At 33.2% G+C, this 24,189-nt stretch overlaps 3 protein-coding genes and 2 non-coding genes across 10 annotated transcripts in view; 2 read left to right on the top strand and 3 right to left on the bottom strand.

Annotated features, from left to right (window-relative positions):
• LOC106110493 (protein arginine N-methyltransferase 1) overlaps positions 1-1,576 on the top strand; it is a 6,227-nt gene extending 4,651 nt beyond the window's left edge. Inside the window, exon 8 of the mRNA XM_013292341.1 lies at positions 321-1,576. Within this exon, the coding sequence (XP_013147795.1) occupies positions 321-464 (144 nt within the window). The 3' untranslated portion in view covers positions 465-1,576. The remainder of the gene's footprint in view (positions 1-320) is intronic.
• Positions 1,577-3,010: 1,434 nt separating this feature from the next.
• Positions 3,011-4,920, bottom strand: LOC106110439. 6 transcript variants are annotated; one of them, XM_013292267.1, is made up of 4 exons: positions 4,779-4,920; positions 4,501-4,545; positions 3,622-3,828; positions 3,020-3,226 (listed from the first exon to the last, which is right to left on the bottom strand). In XM_013292267.1, exons 1-4 carry the CDS (start codon positions 4,831-4,833, stop codon positions 3,096-3,098), a joined length of 438 nt encoding a protein of 145 aa, XP_013147721.1. In that variant the 5' UTR covers positions 4,834-4,920; the 3' UTR covers positions 3,020-3,095. The 6 variants fall into 6 exon arrangements, with proteins under 6 accessions (XP_013147722.1, XP_013147721.1, XP_013147719.1 ...); XM_013292265.1 differs by having other exon boundaries at positions 3,622-3,864; XM_013292266.1 differs by having other exon boundaries at positions 4,501-4,544; positions 4,775-4,920.
• A 2,558-nt stretch (positions 4,921-7,478) lies between these two features.
• LOC106110456 (fatty acid-binding protein-like) lies at positions 7,479-8,774 on the bottom strand. Its single transcript, XM_013292283.1, has 3 exons — positions 8,709-8,774; positions 8,257-8,410; positions 7,479-7,725 (listed from the first exon to the last, which is right to left on the bottom strand). Exons 1-3 carry the CDS (start codon positions 8,709-8,711, stop codon positions 7,523-7,525), a joined length of 360 nt encoding a protein of 119 aa, XP_013147737.1. The 5' UTR covers positions 8,712-8,774; the 3' UTR covers positions 7,479-7,522.
• An 11,122-nt stretch (positions 8,775-19,896) lies between these two features.
• Positions 19,897-19,976, top strand: Trnal-uag. Its single transcript has one exon. It is a non-coding gene; the product is annotated as a tRNA-Leu (tRNA).
• Positions 19,977-21,727: 1,751 nt separating this feature from the next.
• Trnal-uag lies at positions 21,728-21,807 on the bottom strand. Its single transcript has one exon. It is a non-coding gene; the product is annotated as a tRNA-Leu (tRNA).
• Between the last annotated feature and the right edge of the window lie 2,382 nt (positions 21,808-24,189).

The following is a 24,189-nucleotide window of genomic DNA, read 5'->3' on the forward strand; positions in this document are numbered from 1 at the left end:
CATGACAGTGACGTCATTTTTAAACTATCTGAGCCTCTATCAGCCAGTATTGGGACAGGCCCTTAGTCTTTCAGATTTTGATAAGATTAACTGTCTAAATGTTTAGATTGAAGAACAGAGTTGTTCGTTTATTCGGAATTTAAAAAAATAATAAAAACATCTACCCTATGTAACTTACGGATAAATTACCTTTTTTATGACTAAAGAATTTTTAAAATCTGCCTAGTAGTTTTTACATGAATCAAATACATACAGAAATACAAATATATTCTCTTTATAATTAAGTATAGATAAAAAAAATAACGATTTGTAAATTCCAGGTTAAAAAAGGTGAAGAGATAATGGGCACATTCTCTATGAAACAGAATGAGAGAAACAATCGTGACCTGGACTTTGAAGTAGAGATAGAGTTCAAAGGAGAACTCTGTCAGGTGAAGGAGAAGAATCACTACAGGATGCGTTGAAGCCCTAGGGCTCTGCCGGAGATTTAGTGATACTAAGTTTTTATTTCTCAGTGTGATGGACGCTTTGTTTCTAAGTGAAGTATTACAATTCAAGATAATGTTTCCATTGACAAGAATTGTATAACGCATAGATGCTATGGCAGAATGCACAATTATCCAGTGTATAGTCAAACAAGGTGTTGCTATTGCTTGTTTTTATCAGAAAATTTGTATAAAAGAAAAAAATATTACGGTACTAAAAGTATTTTGACAGATTTTTGACATTGGCAGGGGGCTCGCAAATTATCAAATCCTCTTTTATAGACCTAAATTCTACCTAAAGTTTAATAGTGATAGAGCCTGAAGTTGAAGCAATTCCGCATACAGTCTGATGAGTATCTATGTGAGGTCTATCTTTAATCCTTTTCCATTTCCACCCTTTTCTTATAAAGATAGGATGGGAAGGGAAAGTGGATTTGACGAAATCGGAAATACGGGGAATTATCCTCGTTATGTGCGTGTCCTACGTCGATTAAGGGTAGGCAACGGCAATTGGAAATGTCTAGGAACTGTTTTTGCGGATTCAGATGGCCGCTTGCTTGTTAGCCATCTTTTATAAAAAGAACCGAATGTCTAATAGACCTAAAGTCTATTTTCTGATAGAATCAAACAATAGCAATGCTTCTTACAGGGTTAGACATCTTTGTTTGTTTGACTATAATTAAAATTAAGCATTTTTTTTACATTTGTTGTCAACTTGTGTCAAATTTGCCAAAAAGACTTTGCCAGTGAATCTGCTGTGAAACTTACTTTTTTAATATGTAAAATATAATATTCACATGATTATTTTTTTCTGTTAAATTACTTTTTCACTGAAGTATTGCAAATTTTGTATGAGAAACGAGAAAATTCAATAAATGCAATTACAATTTAAACCTAGTAATAAGTGTCAGGTAGAACTGAAATTTTTACAAACTTTGGTATCTCCATAGCTCTGTATTCTTACTCAATAACATTCATTAAATGTAAGTCTCTATTGTTAAACTTAATTTTCTTGTGTATTATAAGTCCATTAAATGATTAAACCTCGTATTATTTCGCAACAATGATTTAAAACCTCAGGAAAAAACTATTAGGTTATGATACTTGAAGAATAGTATATTTGGCTGAATGGGTTGTAATCCTTAGCCTTAAATTTCAAAGACAAAAATTGTTTATCTTTATGGTTTAGTAGAATGGCCATTTAAAGCAAAATGTAAAGAATTTACAAATTGTTTTATTTAAACTGATATTTTGAAATAAAATTAGAAAATTGTCTCAATTTACTGATGAAACATTCTGGAAGAAATATTATTTTTATTAAATTCGAATTTCCTTATAATTTCCTTGAAACTTTAATGTATCTTCTATGCATACTGTATCATGAATTACTCCCGCCTAAGTGTATTTTAGTTAAACATTTCTTGTATTCCTTTAATTAAGAAATTACTCCGAGTGGCAATAAGCATGTAGTATCTAAATATATACATTAAGCCACAATGTGTTTTCTTTTTTTACCATTTATACAATATTCGGGTTTGCCATAACAATGAAAATTATAGGTTATCTTTCGCCTGCGACTCCTTCCGCGGCGAATTAAAAAAAAACGGAGTTGAGTTGCCTATATGTTCTTTGAGACTATCCTCTAAATCTGTATCAAGTTTTATCGAAATCCGTTCAGTCGTTTAGGCTACAAACTAAGAAACATCCATCCATCTAAACTTTCACGTTTATAATATGATTCAAGGTCGCGGTTCTACTATACAGGTTGTTACATTCTATTCCCAGTCCATCTATATTAAACATCGAAATCCGTTCGTTAAGGTTACAAACTAACAAACAACCATCCATCCATCTAAATGTCCAACTAGTATGATTAATTATTAGCCGTCACCCGCGCTTTGGTCTGCGCGGAGTAAAAAAAAACTTATTTTGAGTCTATGCCATTTTCACCGCTATGTCTTATACATCATAACAAATTTCATTCAGATCTATCGATTCTGGAGTTACGTGGTCCATCCATCTAAACTTTCGCATTTATAAGACACCACTTTAAAAATACAAGCATATTTATTTTGAGGTTATGTTCCAGTCGTACTGTTATGAACTGTATATTCAAAATTGTGTTAGATTTAGTCAACTTGCAGCGCCCGCAGCTAATAAGCTTTAGTGAACATAGTGTTAAAGTTAGACGTGTGTTGCGCAGCGTGCCACATTCATTTTATAAGTCTTCTTAACAAGCTGAGTAACCTCAAATTCTGTTCGCTTTGTATTAGCGTTAACTATGTGATTATGAGTAAATCTAATTTGATGTTTCATTAAATTACCGATGCTTAAACCATATTTTTAAGGGCTTTTAAGGATAGGCTAGACCTAACCTGGGTTCAAATCACGCACAAAACCCGCCAAAAATTACCATAAAGCTATACCATCGTACCTTCTCAGTGTAGTTTTTCTTTTTTTTTTTCAATGTTAATAGACGCAGACTTTATTTATTCATATTAAAATAGTTTCATAAAAAACAACCATTATAATTCTATATTCATTTTATTTGACTTAAAACTATCACGTATTATACCATTTTAAATCTACTTGTTTCCGCATTAATGTTGACTATACTACGACATTAGGTAAGGCGCTCTTCTGAACATCGACACAACAGCAGTTGCTGATTAGATGATACTCCTCGCAAGAATTGGCGTACACGAAGTTGCAGTTTGTGCTGTGGCAGTGAAACGACATGACTGCGAACAAAACATGTTTATGAATTGAAAATGCTTATTTCTGCACAGATCATATAAAAATGGAATCTAAAAAAGTTGATTAGTACTTAGATTTAACTTTCATAACTAACATATCATTAACTAATCAACATTTTGCAAAAGAATCTCGACTTTTTTAATCTGTGCACTCCTAAATTCAAACGCTTACGTAGGTCAAGCTCATTTTAATTACTCCAAAAAATGACTCGCAACTTTCATGCACTGTTCACACTTGGCCAGTACAGCCAGTTGGACAGCAAGTCAATGTATGGACTCACTGGTGACAGAACCACGCTATTTGAGACAGCTAGCTAGCTTTTGTCTTTCTGAAATTAAAAAAAAAGTTATATACAGATAATATATTCTAGTATACTTACAGCCAGTATGTTCGCAACAGCAAGCGTCATGTGCCTGCTTATAGGAACAGTAGCTGTAGACCGAAGAATCGCAGAGCGGACAACCTGGATGAGCACCCGGGGGGCCCACTAGACCCGGATGGTAACCCTGATATTGTCCGTGGTAGCCACCGCCCTGATAATATCCGCCCGGGTACCGGTCCGGGTAATGCCCGTTTCCGTAGCCTCCTAGTAAATAGTCCAGTATTTGACTAAATCCTATACCTGTTGGTGAATTGATGAATGAATTGTTAAATGAATGAATGATGTTGGTTAGGTTACGTGCAGTTGATATCAAAGGAACGAGTAGTATTTAGTGTTGAAATAACCAAGTTTTCCCCCCTAAAAACTAGATTATAAATTCGTCTTGATATTAAAATAAATTATTTTTAATTGGTTGGTAATATTTTTACGTGCATTATACTAATATTTTAACATTAATTGCTTGAAATGATGACAGACATTTTTAATAATGAATTGTGAATGAAAATGGAATTATTACTATGATGACAATGGAAAATTAATTATGTCACGATATTCAGTTAAAGTCGTATTGTTTCAATTAATCAAGCTTTCTTTGTATGAGTTTTCAATTTTTTTTAAGAGACATCAAGCGTCATTTTTTATATACAACAAAAATCATTTTCGAAATTTTTGTTATTGCAATAATGCGATTGTAATAATTATTTTTCGATATTTGTTGAATATTTATTCATTAAGCATTTGCTTATAATGCAAAACTTCTATATTTAATACACTTAAAATTGATTTACAGATTTTTTTCTTTAAAAAACACTAGCTAGATAAATTCCCACGTGAATGATATGCACCCAAAGCCCGTTCAGAAACCGTTCATCTTACCGGTTGGTACTTTAACTCTGCTGGTCTCGTAATTATTCTGATCACCTATTGATGAAAATTGTTTTTAAAAATATAAAATAAACTGCTAGTGTTAACACAATGTACACGATAAAGTTTTTTTTTTCAATTCAAAATATAGAAATAGCACAAGATCGCACTAAAGTTTTAATAAATTACTAAGCTTTGGCATTTCTGAATATGGATTGCAAATAATCAACGAACTGAATTATAAAAAAAAACACTTAAATCCTGTGATATTTTTTTTAAAATAAACTTACCCTGGCTGAGAGCGATGATAGAAAGAAAAACAAACAATGTAAGTTTTCCCGCCATTTTTCGTTTTTCCTTTGTAATGATTAACACTGCAGCCTCTTCAGTCTGTGCTGGTCAGCCGTAACTGATGCCAATTGAATGTAAATAATGAAAATAAGCCGGCTCAAGCAAAAGCTCGTTTTACCGGTACACTCGCGAACAGAAATAGAAACAAGTTAATCGTATAAAAGACGTCGCTGCCTTATTTGTTGAAAGTAAAATGGACACATTTGAATACTAACATTAATTAAACTGAGTCATTGATACAAAAATGTATCAAATTACTGTTTTTTTTTTACGAAACAGCCCTAACAAATATTTTCACAAAGAGTTTATTGCCACATACGATCGTATAAGATTTGTCGTATAAAAACTACACTGAATGTTAGCGATCTCTAAATTCTGATTGCAGTAATTTAGTCAATCAAATTATAATTTTTTTAAGGTTTGGTATAGCATAGAAATATATTATCTGTGATTTCAATGTATTAAGCACACATGTGTACTGTATAAAATGCTAATTGTTATCAGTCCAAGGGCTTTGCAGGTCCTTCGTCCTCTAGTTAAGGAGCCGCTATCCTGCAATTATGCTCTTTGAACCGTGTAATTAATTTGTCCGTAAACATCCGGTTTTGTGCAATATTAATTGCACTTGTGACATTATTCGCATTTAAATATAATATCCCATTCCAATCCTCGTTTCTAATTTGTATTTAAAAATAATTTTTAATTGTATATTCCATACTCATGGATTAAAAAATTAGGTATCTTAAATTCTTTCCGCCTAGCAAATAAAATAGTAAACATTTCTCTACACGACTTCCTCTAAATCCAAGCTACGTATCATTCGCAGATGATAGACATCTCCCGCCTTCGCCTTAATAGAGCATAGCTAACTTTTTTTCTGTTAAAAAAGGTTTAATAGGTATATCTATCTATGGTAATGTCAGGGCCGGGAGCCGGGGTTCTTGACCGGTTAGCCAATGAACCCAAGATACCGTAACCGCGAAACCAGTCTGTGCACCAACTGATTAGTTTAAACGCTTATTAATATTTTTGAATTTAAAACATTTTTAATGAGACTCGGTAAGAATATGAACAAAATGGATCGAAATGCAAACAATCATGATCTCTCTTTCCGTTAACATAAACAAAGTAACGTTTGCGGTCATTTATCGTCATACTTTTCAAATGCTTATTGTCTTGTTAAATTTGGAAGCTATTATAATATCGTTATAGATCTGTGCATGCGTGATTTTTTGTTCTAGTGAACCGTGTAATTATTCCTCTATTATTTTAAAATACAAGATGCTTTTTACAATAGACTTTCTTAAAAACACTGTCGAGCAATGTTTTATGTTGGTAGTATTTTTGTTTTACAATTTTGATCGAGGTGGCGCCATCTGTTGATGGATTCTCCATAACTGTGGAACATAATCTCAATAAAATTTGGCATAGACGTAGAGGATAGTCTAAATCTGGAAGAACACATAGGCTTTTTTGTTTTTTTCAACTCCATGCGGACGAAGTCGCGGGCGAAAGCTAGTAGGAAATGATGTATACGCATTATTAACGACTTTGTTGCTTTTTATTTAAATAAAAGAACAGTTTTACAAGTACATTCGTTTTATTTTTAAACTATTTACTATTTAAAAAATAATTACAAACTAACATACCCGGAGAGTCTAAATTATACAAAAATTATAAAAAAAGAAACTTTATTAAAACTGCTAGTAACTTCGTAAGTAAATGCGTTTTTAATTAGCAAATGGGCCAGAAAGTAGCGGAAACGTCAGGTTATCTTTATGTTTTTATAATACTTAAGGTAACATAACCACATTTGCTTAAAAATGCCTTAAGATACATAAAATTAGTTCTTAAAAACACAATAAGACAATGTAAATAATTCTATGTATATCTACACTAATATGCTTATTCCAAACATTTGCTTTACTCAAAAACATTTTGCTCAAAAATAAAAGAAAATATTATTGTGTAATAGCATCACCTCTCACCGGGCCAGGCATCTTTGTTTGAATAACGTTCTTGGAACACAAATTAAGTTAATTAACGATTAACTATACATTAAACGTCATTTAAATAGGTGGACAAATAAATGGGTCGCTCGTATCAAGTACTTTGATACTCTTATATTTAAATCACTATAGTGTGTCTAAATGATGGATTACTTTGACAATTCATTTGAAATTTAGTAGGGATGGGTTGTGTAAAATCAGTCATGAATCTTATCGATTTTCGATTTTTATTCTTATAGAAGTTGGAATCGATAGATTCATAGTTATAACTTATGAATGAAAAAAAATCACTGTTTTCTCAAATTAATAATGACCTGCAGAACCATTACAAATAATGAGAGTAAATAAAAGTTTATTACTACTAGAGCCGTACGTAATCGAATTGGATTTCGCTATTATTTCTGTCATCGCTAAATTCTCTACACTATAATCAATACTAGAATTGTACTCTAAATTAGTTAATAAGAAAATAGTAATTTTAGTTGAGTTCGATAAACATTTAAACTGAATATCGATAGATCATAATTGTTCGCTATGCGTGTTTGTTCGTCACTACGATACCTGTCTATTAAGTACGGCATTTTTTTCATACAAATTGAATTCGATATTTCATATGCGTCATTTATCAAACTAATCTATCTTATTTAGACAAACTATATCAATGCAATTCAATTCTAACCTAACTTAATATAAGGTTCAAGTTTCATAGCGCGCATGATGTCCCCTGTGACGGAGCATCTACCGGCCTGCATGATGACTCTTGCATCCTCTTTTCCCGTTACCAGCTGCTTGAAGTAGTGTTCGTTCAAGGTGAAAGTTGTGTCCGGGTCTACTTCTGGCTCACCTTCGTATGCTGTCACCTGGTTAAGGTCTAATGCTGTAGAGAAGAATAGGGTTTTATACTTTTTTTAAAAACCTTGATTAATACTTGACTTTGATAATTAGTAGAATTAGTACGAGCAACTTCTAGAAGTGGGGAAGTAAGTTACGTCCTGGACAAAGATAGGTCTATTGAAAGTTCCATCAGAATTACAGTTTGTTGTTAGATTTGCTAGATAAAGGTCTTGTTAAGAAGTAAATATAATAGCCTGGTCGGAAATATAAAATCTCTCGCCATATTGCGGAATGACATTGAACTAACTTTGTACCATTAAAACATGATGAGGTTTGACCAGGTTTTATATATTCTTAGAGCGAGCGCACACCTTTGAATAAACTATCGCACAACTGTTCAGTCGTGCGTTGATTCCTACAAGCATGGAAGTGCGCGCACTACTCGATTTTTAGTTGTGCAACTAAACAGTTGAATTGGCTGCGAAACAATCGACAATCGCACAACAGTTGTGCGCCCGCTCTTATTACCTTTTTCCACAAGTTGAAATGCAATCCAAGGTTATCCAATACTTACTCCAGCTATAAACAGATGTGCCCTTGATGATATTGAATAGAAACACTCCACCCACTTCCTTAGCCTTGGTGGGGTCGAAGGTGTTCAGCCGCGATTTAATCTTCATCACAAGCTCACATTTGTTCAGGTTTGCATTTTCACTCTGAACCGCGCCCTTGAATATTGAACAATGCTGGATTATTCGTTACTTCTCAACACATTTTTAACTGATTGTGGGTAGTCTGAGGTTAGAAATTAAACGAAATCTTTTGTTTTAAATTTACGACTTTATAATGTAAGTCATAAATCAATTTAGTAAATCAAATTACATTTCCACTCTAAATAAACATTAAATTATTTTATCCTTGGTGTTTAAAGAAAATAAGAGATAAACTTATTTTTAAAAGGATTAAATGATAAAATAAGCGTGAATAATTTGTCAAAGTCTTTTTAAAAGATAAATAAATACTCACCATAGTGTAGTGTGTACCGAGTACCGTTGCGAGCGACGAGTGCGGACTCGGAAGACGGTCGAGAGCTTTCTCTCTTGCAACACTCGCCAGCGAGGTGTGGGTGACCATCCTTACAAAGTCCTGAATATATTAATATTCTAATCCCATTTATATTAATAATGTGAAAGTTTAGATGGATGGATTGATATTTGTTAGTTTGTAGTTTAAACGGCTGAACAGATCTGGATGAAATTTAGCATAGATGTAGAGGATACTCTAAAAGAACACATAGGATACTTGCTTTTGTTTTTTTTTGCGGGCGATTGCTAGTTAATAAATAATTTAAAGCGCGTAGTTTTTATGTTATTTTAGAGTTAAGGATAAGGAAAACTGTGCCAACATTTACAGCGGTTCAAATGTTTCGATATAAATCGTTAAGTGACTGAATTATTATTTTTATTAAAACTACTAATTTATTGTTCTAGTAACATATCAAGAGAGAGTGTAAATATCTAAATTGTAGCTTGGTTCGCATCTAAAAGTGTTAAAACTATACAATTTTTAGGTTACTATAGTATATGCTAGCAAAAATAATTGAAAATTGAATTAAATCGCTCATGCATCATAACCATTTTGATTAAATATGCAATTACCGGACGAGTTAGTATAACATTTAAATATTAATAAATAATTAAAGTAGACAGTCTTGACATCAGTGTAATCATGGTCACCGTAGCTTACTATGTAATTTCATATAATAAATACACATTACTATAAAATGTGCGGATGAATTGAAATGTTTTCACTTTTAGCATACTGTTAGTAGGGCTATAACATTATATTAATGAGTTTTAAGGTTTGAAAAATAGTAATGAGTTTGGGACGAATGTTTACATTTGAGAAAGTGTTCACTCACTTGGACAAATTGTATGCTTTTGTTTTCTTTTTGTGACGTCATAAAAGGTATGCGGTTACGTTCCGTTTTTAACAGGGATAAGATGCATTTTAGATTTGGAATTTTATTAAATGCAAGCAAGGAGGTTAATGGGTTATGAAAAAAATAGTCTAGCTTGTCCTATGCTTCTTTGCAAATCGGTCTTTTGGTTTAGTACTTATTAGTATTTGAACAATTACATAATATAATTACCTTTAATTCACAGTAGTTATAGAACATTAAATGACCACAATATACAACTATAAAGTTTTCTGTTTAGAAGCGTCTGTGAGACACTGTTTGGTAATATCTAAGTCAATATATTGTATGAACCAATGTTTCTTGCGTATCTTGTTTATTGCATATATATGTCATATGCAATAAACAATATTATATTTGTTATATATGTTTATTGTAATACATACAACGTAATATACTTATATGCATTACTCGTTGTATTAAAATCATTATACATAGGACAGCTAATAACATAAGCCGGTGCGGTGCAGGAGGCCTCGATAAATCGCTAACGAGCGCGGTGTCCGCTGCCGTGTCTCGCCTGGCCGTCGTATTTCACGGATTAAAAGCTTCGGCTCGATAGCCGCTGGTCCAAGTTATAAGTGATAACATACTTCACATACTCTATAAAACATTATAGAAATATAACTGATAAATAGAAAGATCCAAATGGATACAATTAACACCCACTCTACTCCTTCACCTTCGCCCCTTACTTAAGGTAGGCTCTGAGCCCCTCGGTGGGGACGTATAGTGAACTGGTGATGATGATACAAGTAAATAAATAGCTTCTTGCCTATATCTTGTCTATTTTGGATAGACATTAATATATATCTGAATACTTTTGTTTGATCTGAGTCTCGTTTAATGTGTAATTAGATACTTTGTTGTAGGATTTTACATGGATTAAATGTGTGTTTAAATATGCCCTGTTCAACCTCAATAGCATTAGGTATACTTAAATGTTTGTAGTATAAAACCATGTCTTTATATATGTGAGATTCCGCGATCGCTTATGTTTTGTATCAAGGTATAATCGTGCGTGCACTCGTTTTAATTATTAGCCAATATTTTGTTCTTATTTATTCTTTGCAGAATGCGGTTGCCTTGATATACGATATTCTCTCTTTATTTTTATTTATATTTGCCTGAAGAGGCGTTGAAGAAATACTAAAACGATGCATTCATTGCATTTATAAGTATTTTCTACGTGTAGAAAACAAAACTAGCTTTGTATATACTTACTAAAAAGTTCGCAGGGAGAGGTTAAATTCACAAACAGTATACTAATAGGAGGTAAGCAGAGATAATGACTAGTTCTTCTCGAATATGTTTCTATCCTAATATTATAAAGAGGAAAGATTTTTCTCTTTATATTTTTTAAATAACTCAAGAACTACTGAGCCGATTGTAAAAATTCTTTCACCGTCAGAAAGGTTATCTGTAAGTAACATAGGCTATATTTTTTAATTTCACGTCGACGAAGCGTGCAACTGCCAGTAATTTATAAGATTAGGGGATCACACGTGCAACTGAAACACCCTGGTAAGAGGAACTGCGTTTATTTGCATGTACTTAAAGCGAACTTTCTTAGACTAATGGAAACTCAACTCTTCTTCTTTTTAAAGTGCTATCCTCTTTCGAAGTTTGGCGATCATTAGGGCGACTTTCGTTCTTGACACCGCGGCTCTGAAAAGTGAACGGGTGCTCTTTCCATACCACTGACGTAGGTTATTGAGGCAGGACGTTCTTCTTCGACCTACACTTCGCTTTCCGTGGATCTTGCCTTGTACGATGAGCTTTAGTAGTTCGTATTTGGCATTCTCAACTCTATTGTGTCGATAAATCTTAAGAAGGAATATCAATCTTGTAATCCCCACAGATTCCCGCAGATATTCGTCAGCGTCGCATACATCAATCAGAAACGAATCAGAAACCGATAATAAGATAAAAACTCAGTCCGTGTTCTGACGTGACTTGAGTGAGGGGGAAGATTTTCCATAAAACGATTTCAAAGTTTTATAACAGGATGCATGATATTAGGGTGTCGTTAATATGACAAATTTACATAATTCTATTAAAAATATTATCCAAACTTTCTAATGTACTCATAATAGTTAAGTTATCATTAATACGCTAGGTTTATTCTATTCTGTCTATAATATGTGTTGTTTGTTTATAACATCTTGAAAAATTGTTTTTAATAAAGGCAGCAAGATAATAAAAAAACTGCATAATCTTGAATTTACCCTGAAAGTTATGCATTTAAATGAAGAAAAAAAATATTTTAAAAAGTTTTTTTGTCTAGAATAACTACATTTAAAAGTAATGTTTTATACTCCTGATATTAATGATTAGCAATTATGTTTAATTTAAAAATGAAACGTAATTGATAATTTTATTCTAGGCGTTTGATGTATCTTTTCGAAGTTTTTTTTTTTAATATCAGATGATATAGTTACATATTTATTATGTTGTATTGCACGAAGGTAAACTCTTTACCATTATCTGATAAAGTCTTTACAAACATTTTGTTTCTCAACTCGTTTTGTCGTAACTTAAATTGCTAAACAAAATACAGAAAGAATACGAGGAGAAAGTTGTAGGGTATTTTACCCTGGAGTGTAATTTCAACAATTTCATATCGTCTCTCGCTTCAGGGGACCATTGCAATGGCGTTTTGATTGTCGACGCTATTCGTTATGTTTATTTTCAACTCTTTTATTTCAAATGAAGGTAAGCTGATCACAAATAGAAAAAAAGTGAAAATAAACTCTTTTCGTACAAAACAACGGTTTAAAATATTGAAGTAATGCTTTATATTAGCTGTTCCCGTGCGGGTTCACCCCCATGAAATGATAAAAACTTTATTTTATTGTTTATATTTGTCAAATTATCAATTACAAATATCAAAATGACATGCAGCAACTTATGGTCTCTAAGTTTAATAGCGTGAAAATATATAACCTAAAGCGTGACGTTAAGTGTACGGGCTTTTATTAAAAATAGATTTATTCAAAAATTTGATCTAATTGCTGACTTCTTATGCAACAAAGAAGTGTGTGTTTACGCTTTATTATAATAGTATACATTAACTACTCTATCAGAAGACAATATTTTATTAAATGTATGTTATACTGCTTTTTATTGAATAAATCACATACCCTCAAGATATTTAAAAGAAGAATATATGGGAAACTAAGTAACATTACTTATTTCAAATAACTTTTTTATTGGAAACTTGTTAAATAGGTTTTCAAAGTGCACGTTTGCTTAGGACGGGTCAAACAAACTCCCTCAATTGCATACATTTGACACACTCACGGAAAAGTACCACTACTTTATTTTCATATAAATAAGGTTGATATTTGCTTGTCAAATCTTAAATGTTTGGCAAATATATGTTTGTAATGGTAAATTGTTGGTACATTGATAGAATTAAAATACAAGTAGACGGTCGTATTAATACTTGTACTGTTTGCACTCGCTTTCAGACGATGTTTGTATAGTGTAGTTTATTTGTCACTTATGTAGAGTATCGAATTCCAGATAATACACTAAATATTAGATCATATTCTGAATAGAGACATTTAGTTTGGGATTACGGTTTTATATTTACTTTGCTTTGAAGTAAATATTGTCCAATGTTTTAGTTTTCTTCGTAAATTGAGTAGATTATTTACTTCTATTTATTAAAAGCGTTTTATTTGATATTTCTCTGTTCCCTTTTAAGTAGAAATAGGAAAACATGCAAGTTAATGTCTTGTACATGTCTTTTATGTGTACACCAAGTTATTGTTATCTAGAACGATCTATAATTCGTCGTCGTAGGTACAGACCCGGAATTCCGCAGTGTTTCATTTCAGGAAGAATTGCCTTATTCATTGCAGCGAAACAAACTCCGTCTCTTCTTACATATAACTAATTGCTGTGAATGCAGAGAAGAGGTAATAACAAAAAGAAACTAGACTTGTATTACTAAACGACTATTTTCATACATTTACAAGCTGGGTTGTATTGGTTTTTGTTCCGCGTCTCGTTTGAAAATGTTCAAACTATTGTGTCTTAACAACTATTGTGTTCAACTATTTTAGTTGGAACACCGTCAGCTTCCCCGAATGTACACAGTCGTAGGTTCATTTCGTGCATATGTCATGTTTTATTGCTAAGAAACGATTCAACTCTGAATAGATTCGCGCGTCCGCGGACGTAAGAGCGAACGCTTCGGGTAATTTCCCCCGCGGCCGGCTCTTTGCACAGTCATTTGTGCAGGTTAAATATTTAAACCTTGTAATGTCAACTTTAACCGCAACAGCCAAGATAATTTATATGGGTTAACTTTTGTTGAATAGTCGACTAAGGTAAGTGTACCAGTAATTGACAGATTGATGTCATAAAAGCGCAATTTTCTTGCATGATCCAAGAACGCTTCTTCTGTGAATTTTCTATAATAGATTTGACCTTTCTTAAAACGATCTCAAGCATTCAAGTCTAGACAGCTTTTGTGATTTGAATACTAAGGTCACGGTTTAGTTTCGGCGTAAAACTTCAAAAGCGAATAATGTAACGCCGCATCTAAATTGAATTGTGTAGAATCCTATTATTTGTAAAATTTCACAAATAATTTTCGATCTTTTTATATATGAGAAGGCGGCAAATTTTAATTAAATTTAATAAATCGAAAATAGCACATCAGGAATAGGTTTCACACTTATTGCAAGTTTTTATGTTTAAAAAAGGTTTTTACTCTTTAGGTCTTTGATTCTGTCATCCAAAGGGCGCTTTTATATCCGACTCGAAGGACCACTGTCTTCCATGATCAATAAAAATGCAAACATAAACATTTACTTTTATTTTCTTGTTTAATTATATTTTAAACAAGTAAAGCACAGCACGCTTAAACGAAAATAACTGTTTATGGAATAGAAAAATTTAATAGAATGGCTATTGGCTGGATTGCCATTATAGTCAGTTAATTTGATGTTTAATATTTGTTAGTCAGTAATGGTTCTTTTCGATATGAACATATTTCACAAACAAAAACCAGACTTCTCCTGGTAAGCCAGATTTCGAAGTATGAGATGTCATTCGATAAGTTTTCATACCTAGAGTGTCATTTTTTAGTGTCAACAAGTCTTAAGTATGTTATAACTAGCTTTCGCCCGCGACACTGTCCGCGTGGTATTAAATAAAACAAAACCAAGTGGCCTATGTGTTCTTCCAGACTATCCTCTACATGTATGCCAAATTTCATCGAGATCCGTTCAGCAGCTTAGGCTACAAACTCTAATAAACATCCATCCATCCATCCATCCGTCCATCTAAACTTTCATATTTATAATATTAGTAAGAGTAAGATAGTAAGAAGTAAGATAAGTTGTACAAACAAAGGTAATCAAGTAAAGTGACATGCTTGTCATGGAACAACGAATTTCCTTGACAGAATACAGTATGGTTAATTTTCCTCGAGGCGGTTAGTCGCAAGCTCGTTTGAACGTTGTGTCAAGTTATAAACTTAGCCGCAACTTAGATACGTGGACAGTTGTAACTTAATTTTGCATATTATGTTAAGTTGATGTTAGAAAGTTACTCTGTAGCCATACATAAACGACAGCAAACAGTAATTATGGTGCAGTTGCAATTTTATTAATGAAAAACGATTTACGTAAATAATTCAATACAATATCCATGTAATAAAGAAATCATTTGGACAATCATATCCGTGCGGTCTCTTCCATATTGCTTCGAATCAATTAGTAAATTTAACCTATAAGCATTCGCCCGCGACTTCGTTCGTGTGGTATTAAAAAATAAGTAGCATATATGTTCCAGACTATTCTCTACATCTATGCCAAATTTCATCGAAATCCGTTCAGCCGTTTAGGCTACAAACTCTAACAAACATCCATCTAAACTTTCGCATTTATAATATTAGTAAGAAGTAAGATTAAGTCCTAGGTTCATATACGATTTTCTTTAAAACTGTCATACAAATACAGAATTAACTATATAAGACTGATACAAATCAGTTTTCTACTGAGTTGTGAATACGTCTCACTTTATAGTACGCGACCGGACAAGGACGAATTAGGGGAGGCGGGGACATAATTTCCCCAGCGGTCTCCGTATGCAGCTTTGAACAAAATCCAAAGTTTGTTATAGTCCCACGCAAAGTTTATAGTGGCTCGGATTTCGCGTAGAACATATGAAGATTGTTATCACGAGCCGTTATAAACATTGAATCTTTTTATACTTGATTGTTATTTAATAGTAACACATATTTCGTCTTTAAACCTCGTTCAAAACATTTTGTTTGTAGTAACATCTAATTAAACCTGTGTTTTTTTTAAGCTTTTAGTTTGCGAAACGGAAAACGTTTTATTTCATTCGCTTTAAAATCTCTCGGTGGATATATGAGAATATGGATGGCCTTGATTTTAGTTAAACTCGGTCAAGTACGAACTGGTATTCACACTTAGTCATAATGAACAGGTGAGATGTTTTTTATTACCGACTAGCTGTTCCCGTGTGGCTTCATCTGCAAGAAATTATATTTTTTTTATTATTTACATTTGTCAAATTATCAATAGCAAATGTCAAAATGACATGACAAACCTTAGCAATCTGTCTTTCTTGATGTTGGCAGCAACTTATGGTCTCTTTCCCACATTAGGGTTTTTATCCAAAATATTTATCCCCTAAGTTTAATGGCGTGAAAATATATAGCCTAAAGCATGACGTAAGTATAGGGCTTTTTATTAAAAAAAGAGTTATTCAAAAATACGCTGTTATTGCTGATATCTTAGGCAACAAAGAAGTGTGTGTTTACGTCTTATTATATTAGTATGGACAGGAAAAATATATGAAATTTATTTTTAGTTAATGTCAAGGTGAACGAAAGTGTCTTATACTATCTCAAAATGTTTACGGTTTTGTGGTAAACTTTGTACTCAATTATTTTTATATGGGTTATCTACCTGAAATAAATACCTATACTAAAAGAATTGAAGTTTTTATTTCATTAGAACTTTGTTGTAATTAATTGCTGGAAAATTATGCAACCAATAAGATATTTGTGTATTAACAATCAGTAGATTAAAGATATATTTTATTAGATTTTAGTTTCGCAATCTCTCCTAAAGCATTCCTCTCCGTTATTACCATAACAACTTTTCAGTTGATCTGCTTATCTTACTTACACTACGTGAGATTGATACCTCTGTTGTATTTAAACAATTCAAATGTCATGACAGCAAAATCTTACTAATATTATAAATGCAAAAGTTTAGATGGATGGATCTATGGATGGATGTTTGTTAGCGTTTGTAGCCTAAACGGCTGATCGGATCTTCATGAAATTTGGCACAGGTTTAGAGCATAGTCTGGAAGAACACATAGGCTACTTTTTAGCCCGGGATAAGTTACGGTTCCCGTGGGATTCATTAATTTAGTTTTTTAATGTTTACTCGATCATTCTGCAACGGTTCAACATATCTTATTGAAATTTGGCACGGATGAAAAACAAAGAAATACATGGGATAAGATTCACCCCGAGGTGTCCGGTTCCTGAGGGATACGTAGCTTTTTGTTATTTATATATTTCGTATGTTTTCTAATACCACGCGGACGAAGTCGCGGGCAACGGCTCGTAAAATATTAAGAGCTTGCGCACACTTGAAACTAAAATATCGCAGAACTGTTTAGACTCGCTTTGATTCATATGAGCTTATATGGAGGTACACTACTCGATATTTAGTTGTACAACTAAACAATTGAATTGCTGCGAAATAAACGACAATCGCACACAGTTATGCGTTAGTTTAGTCAAAGATGTGCGCCCGCTTTAAGCCAAAATTACATGAAACCTTTCAGGTAAATGTGAGAGAGAGGAAATAGCGTGCTATCTCAAGTATTAACCACCATTGTGACGTTATTAAGATAACTCGTTGTTTAAACTATCAATTAACCTTCTTTGTTGATAGTAAACATGAAAGAGTTATTTGATATTGTCCTTTACACGCCTTGGGATAAAGTTCATTATTATTTAATGAAGGTTTAATTTTAGAGTTTATGTTGTGGAATTATTGGACGGCATAAAGCCGCAAAGATGGGTCTTTGTCACTTTCCCTGGTTTGAAATTTCAATATTTCGTTTGTTACGAATTATATATTGCATGGTGTTTTGTTACATTTTAAATGACCCATATTTTCATCGATCGATAAGTAGATGCCTTAATCCTTATTCTATCTTGTTACTACTAAAAATGCGAAAGTGTCGATGGATGGATATTTGTTAGAGTTTGTAGCCTAAACTGCTGTACTGATCTTGATGATATTTGACATAGATATAGAGGATAGTCTAGATAAAAACGTAGGCTACTTATTTAGTTTTATTCAAGAGTATAAAGTCGCGGGAAAAACTCGTATTAAAAAAAACTAGCTTTCGCTCGCGACTCCGTCCGCGCCTATGTGTCCTTACAGATTATCCTCTACATGTATGCAAAATTTCAATGAGATCCGTTCAGCAGTTTAGGCTACAAACTCTAATATCCATCCATCCATCCATCTAAAGATTCACATTTATAATAATAGTTTATAGTTTATAGTATAGAATGATATATTTTTAATCATAATAATCTACTTTTTTTTTTCAGTAATAAATTATTATAATACTGTCTTAATGTAGTGTATATATTTATCTGTGGAAAAGGGGAGCTTTCAACCCCTTGCGCAATAAGTGTGCGGGACAGGCCCCCGAAAGTTTCACGTAATACAGATAACGAGATAAAGGGTGAGCAGCGATCGTGTCACATGTGTTAAAGGTTTTAAAGCATACAGTCTGTAATTTGCGAGTTAATTTCATTTAGCGTCGGGATCCGGAAGCGATGTTAAGAAACGAGTTTGGAATTACTTTACGTTATTTGAAAACTTTTCTTATATGGTCCGTGTTTTGTGATCTTCTTGAAATATTTTTCAATTGTTTCTTTCGTTTTAAGCAATTTTGTGGAATTTATTTTGGACTTTATCTCTTGTTCGTCTCCGGGATGCTAAGTGAAACACTTTCTTAAGGACTAAACTTTTCTTTACGTGGGTAAAATAGTTATCCTGTCATTCTACGATATTAATCTATGATGAACTTTGATGTCTTTTAAAGTCAAATTTTTCGAACCTATATAGGTATATAGGTATATCATATGATGTAATTTGATTAACAACATAATAACTGTTTTTAAAAAATGTAATAAAAAAACAAAATGTACGCTATGGAAGAACAGTACATTTGGATACAAGTAATTATTTCACTCACAAAGGATAGCAAACAATAGCTACTTACTACTTATAACAATGTAAAATTAAAGTGACAAAAATTAATCGTACTAATATTATAAATGTGAAAGTTTAGATGGATGGATGTTTGTTAGAGTTTGTAGCCTAAACGGCTGCACGGATCTCGATGAAATTTGGTATAGATGCAGAGGATAGTCTGGAAAAACACATAGGCTACTTTCTTTTGTTTTTATTGATACCATGCGGACGGAGTCGCGGTCGAAAGCTAGTTATTAATAAAATCTCTCAAATGAAAGGTTAGTTTCATCTTTTTTTTTGGATCTTGATGAAATTTTACATAGATGTAGGATATAGTCTAGACTCTAGAACACATAGGCTACATACTTTTGTTTGTTTAAATTCCGCGTGACTCGCAGGCAACATAAAGCTAAATTAAAAAACATTTAACAACATTATTTTAGTTTTTTAAGACTGTTTCGTGTGCAGTAGTTATATTTACAGAGCTGTAGGAAGGAAACAACGAGTGTTGGTTTAAGAAATGAAATGGACGTCGGCTGCAGACGAACATTCGTTATCTGATTAATAAATGAATTCATGTTGATTCAGAAGTCAAAAAAAGACAAAAACAAACGTATTCCTGAATTAAGTGTTTTCGTGCTAGCATATTTGTGATTTGATAAATATTAACAGATTTATTAGTCAATTCCAGTAAGTTTCTTGTAGAAAGTCCGTTTAGATTGTAACATTTTCACTATTTAGTATAATAAAGTCGCTTCTCGCTGTCTGTTTGTTCCTATGTATGTGTAGATCTTTAAAACTACGCAATGTATCTTGATGTCTTTTTAATAGATTAGTTATTCAATTAAAGGTCATAAAAAACCTAGGAAATACTCTAGATTCTAAATTCATATAAAACTAATGCTGAAACTATAGTAGAGGCAAAAAGTTCTTTACTGTATTGGGGTGCAAAGGCAGCGTGGCCGAGTGGTCTAAGGCGCTGGTTTTAGGCACCAGTCCGAAAGGGCGTGGGTTCGAATCCCACCGCTGTCAAAACTTTTTTCTTAATATTAGAGTTTAGAATACTACAGCAAACAGAGATAAAACAACGCATTAAATATTTGAAAAAAAAACAATTTTTGAAATAATCAAATTACTTTTTTAGTTTTTATTTTGCTGACGAATACTGAAAACTTATAGAACACAAATCGTTTAATTTGTACGCTAAATATCGTTTTAATAAATCAGTATATTCATCTAACATATTTGTTTCTATGTTATACATTTCTGGTTCCTTACAAACGACAAAGGCGACAATTTCGCTGGCACTTCGCTCAAGTGAGGACAAAAGATCTCATTTAACGCGACAATGAGTTCACCATTTCAAACAGAAGCCATCAAAATACAACATTAAAATCCTCTTCTACAAAATACGCGAAATATTTCTACACAATATTGATTAAAGTTTATAGTTTATAGTTCCACTCATATAACAAACTTGATGACCACTTCTTTAATTACTTCAACATTGAATTACAAAACGTTTTACATTTAGTTCTACACAAATGGTAATCCAAATAACGTATCCATTTACCTTCTTGTTTCACTGTCTGAAATACATGAAATCTGTGGTCAAAAGCGGCCCACGATCAGTCATTTCCAGTGGAAGCCGACCTTAAACGTAGCTCAAGTCCTCGCGGCTTACCGGCTTGATGTATGTCCGGTTCAAGCGAGCGTGCAAAGATGCGGCCGCAGGGGAAATTACCCGGCTGGTCCGGGCGCGGCCTGTCCGGATAATCCGTCCCTGTCCGGCCGCGGTGACGTCACGATGTTACACTTACATAACTTGTCCCCTCATTCTTATCATTTACATAAAAGAAACTATCAAAATAAGAATAGAGACTGGTAGAAAGAGCATCAAAGAATTAACTTCTTAAACCTTGATCTGACTTCTATAAATAACTAGCTGTTCCCGTGCGACTTCATCCGCATAAAATTATGAATTTTTTATGATACTGTTTACATATGCCAAATTAGCAATTGCAAATGTCAAAATGACATGACATGGTGACAAACCATGGCAATCCTGCTTCCATGATGTTGGCAGCAACTTATGGTCTCTTTCCCATATTAGGGTTTTTATCCAAAATATTTACTCCCTAAGTTTAATGGCGTGAAAAAATATAGCCTTAAGCGTGACGTAAGTGTAGAACTTTTTATTAAAAAAAGAATTATTAAAAAATATGCTGTAATTGCTGACATTTTAGACAACAAAGAAGTGTGTGTTTACGCTTTATTATAATAGTATAGATTAGGTTGTCCACAGTTTTACATTACTTGCGTGACTTATGAGTCAATCTTGTACTATATTGTACTGTTACATATACTAACGTGTGTGGCTTACATTATACGAGTAAAAAATTGATAAAAAAACATTCATATGTTTCCAGTTATTCTCTCCAAAATGGCGTTGAACATTGTGCTGAAATAAGATACGACAGGCGTCCATCATCCGTGCACGACGAATGTACGGATATTATGTAAATGTAGGAAGTGAAATGAAAAGAGCCGAACATCACATGATACTCTAATCGACCTGTATGTTTGTCTTCCAATGTACAGTACGAATATATATTTGTAAATTTACGTGAATCTAATATACGAGTATTTTGCATTAAATAAAAGTTGGTTCAATTTATACAACACCGAAAATAGAATTTAAAAGCAACCTTGAAGGGAATTTCTAAAACAAAAATGCAAAACTCCAAACAAATACAACTGACAGGGATTACTAAAAAAATAGTTGACAGCGGTGGGATTCGAACCCACGCCCTTTCGGACTGGTGCCTAAAACCAGCGCCTTAGACCACTCGGCCACGCTGCCTGTAACATCTTCAATTCCCATTCTTATTTGTAATCCCTAAGGGTTGACGCACCAAGATTTCATCCTCCACAATAATTTACTATTATCTTAGTCGTCATTCTCTTCTTGATTATCATCCTTCACGCAATCTGTCCATCTCTTCCTTGCCATACTTCAAACCTTGGCCCTCCAAACTCATAACTAAAGTTTTTTTTTAAATATATCGACAATATTAACAAAGCTTGTAAAAAGGATTATTCCCAACCATTACCACTCTCTGCCTCACGTGAGAATAAAAAGTTTCATTCGTCCCACCTTTTAGTCCCACTATCAATAATAAGGTGACGGATGGAACCGTTATATAAAAAAGTTCCAACCGTCCCCTCGTCGCAATAGGTGGGACTGGCAAAATTTTTATTCTCATCTGTCTCTACGTGGGGACAGAGCGGGGTGACGGTTGGGAATAATCCGTAAAAAATGATTCATAAAGTCCTAGAGTTTACTTTTGTTGAGTGCAATAAAACATATTCTTTTATCCATCAAGCAGTCGTGCGAAAAAGAATTACGTAAATATCTGAGAATAAAGAATATATCTGGAAATTTATTTTTAAAATTAATATTCTATTTAGTCTAGACGTATTGTACGCGGTCTTTCTATAAACAGCCCGAGTTTGTGTAGGTTTTTATTTTTATTTAGTCTAGGTTTTTAGACTATTTTTAGCTTTTATGTTTTTAGATTTTTTGTTAGGTTTTTTAACAGTGGCTCGACCGGTGCAATACCACGACAGAAGACAAGCGTGAATTGGGAGCAATTCCGCTTTTCGTCTGATGAGTGTGGCCCAAATTTAGTCCCTTTTCCTTCCCACTCTTTTTCTTATATGAAAAGGATGGGAAGGGATTGTGGATTCGACGGTGAAGGAGAGGCATAGGAAGGTGAAATATCCTCTTTATGCGCGTCTCTTCCGTCGATCAAGGGTAGGCAATGCATTCACTATAGCGAATGTTTATGGGCAGCAGTCGCTTTGCCATTTTGGCGGATTCAGGTGGCCGCTTGCTCGTTTGCAACATTGTGATATAAAAAAAAATAGGTGAAGTAATTATTTTGTATCTAAAAAGCACAGAACAAGGTATAATATTATATAATATTAAAACTAGTATTGATTTACTATTATTGATTCTGTTTGTATTTTTGTTCAATTAGTTACTTGATTCATTTCTTTAATTAAGTTTTTTTCGTGTTTCACACTTGACCAGTCACTGAAGATTTAATTAAGTAGATAAAATTACTCTTTGTTGTTCTAAGTTTGTTTTCCGTTTGCCGAAGTTGTTGAATAGATGCCGACATTACTTAGTTCACGAATGCTTGTTAGAAACGAAAAGAAACTGATTGTAATATAAATTGACTCTTGTTGCTCAATCTATAACTTACATAATAGATCTTCAAGTTTGTAACATTTATTACTATTTTACGTCAGTTCATAATATCTCTAGTGAAAAAACTGGACATGTTTACAGTTTGACGGTCACATATAAATAAATCATTCACTTACTTCCTATTGAATTATTACTAACTAGCCTTCGCTTGCGGCTCCCTCCGAGTGGAATTAAAAAAACACAACAATAAGTACTCTGTTTTTCCAGACTATCCTCTACATCTATGCCAAAATTCATCGAAATCCGTTTAGTAGTTTCGACTACAAACTCTAACAAACATTTATCCATCCATCCATCCATCTAAACTTTCGCATTTATAATATTGTAGTTACTAGAAGTAGCTCTTAATAACAGCTCATTTGCAATAGATAATATTACAAAGGTAATATCTCCGACAATGTAACGTCATACTGGAGTTTAAAACTAGCTCAGTTCTGGGAATTAGTTCATAGTTCCAGTACCACTGGAGTACTGCGAACTCGTGTACAAAGGAATACCAACATTGTAATACAAGGATTGTATTAGTGGTTAAATGTACTACTTACGATCATTAGTTCGTGCACACCTTTGAAATAACTATCGCACAATTATTTAATCTCGCTTTGATTCCTGTAAGATTATATGGAAGTGCACACTACTCGATTTTTAGTTAAGCAATTAAACACTTGAATTGGCTGCGAAAATCGACAATCGCACAACAGTTGTGCGATAGTTCAGTCAAAGGTCTAAGTCTCAAAGATTTGAGGCCCGAGTTCCGCCGTCATCCGTTACTTTTGATATTAAAAAGGGGGATGAAATTGTTGTCATATGTCAGTGTCGAGTATTGAATGTGTTATATTACAAGGGATACGAAGTGGCAGGTTCATTTTGCATGCCATCAATATGATGGTTTCTTTTCATCATATTACTACGAGTAATTTTATTATTTTGACATAGAAAATACCATAAAAACAGTGTATTATATATTTA

Source organism: Papilio polytes, unplaced genomic scaffold (genome assembly GCF_000836215.1).
Source record: "Papilio polytes unplaced genomic scaffold, Ppol_1.0 DF820622.1, whole genome shotgun sequence".
Lineage (NCBI taxonomy): Eukaryota > Metazoa > Arthropoda > Insecta > Lepidoptera > Papilionidae > Papilio > Papilio polytes.

Bases quoted from the DNA above. Each gene is read 5' to 3' on its own strand.
- LOC106110439 (XM_013292264.1), bottom strand. From the start codon at position 4,833: ATGGCGGGAAAACTTACATTGTTTGTTTTTCTTTCTATCATCGCTCTC. The intron at 3,865-4,500 runs GTAAGATGAACG...ATTCACCAACAG, and splicing joins CAGAGTTAAAGTACCAACCG to GTATAGGATTTAGTCAAATA. The intron at 3,227-3,621 runs GTAAGTATACTA...TTTTGTTCGCAG, and splicing joins CTGTTGCGAACATACTGGCT to TCATGTCGTTTCACTGCCAC.
- LOC106110456 (XM_013292283.1), bottom strand. The intron at 7,726-8,256 runs GTAAGTATTGGA...TCTTCTCTACAG, and splicing joins CACATCTGTTTATAGCTGGA to CATTAGACCTTAACCAGGTG.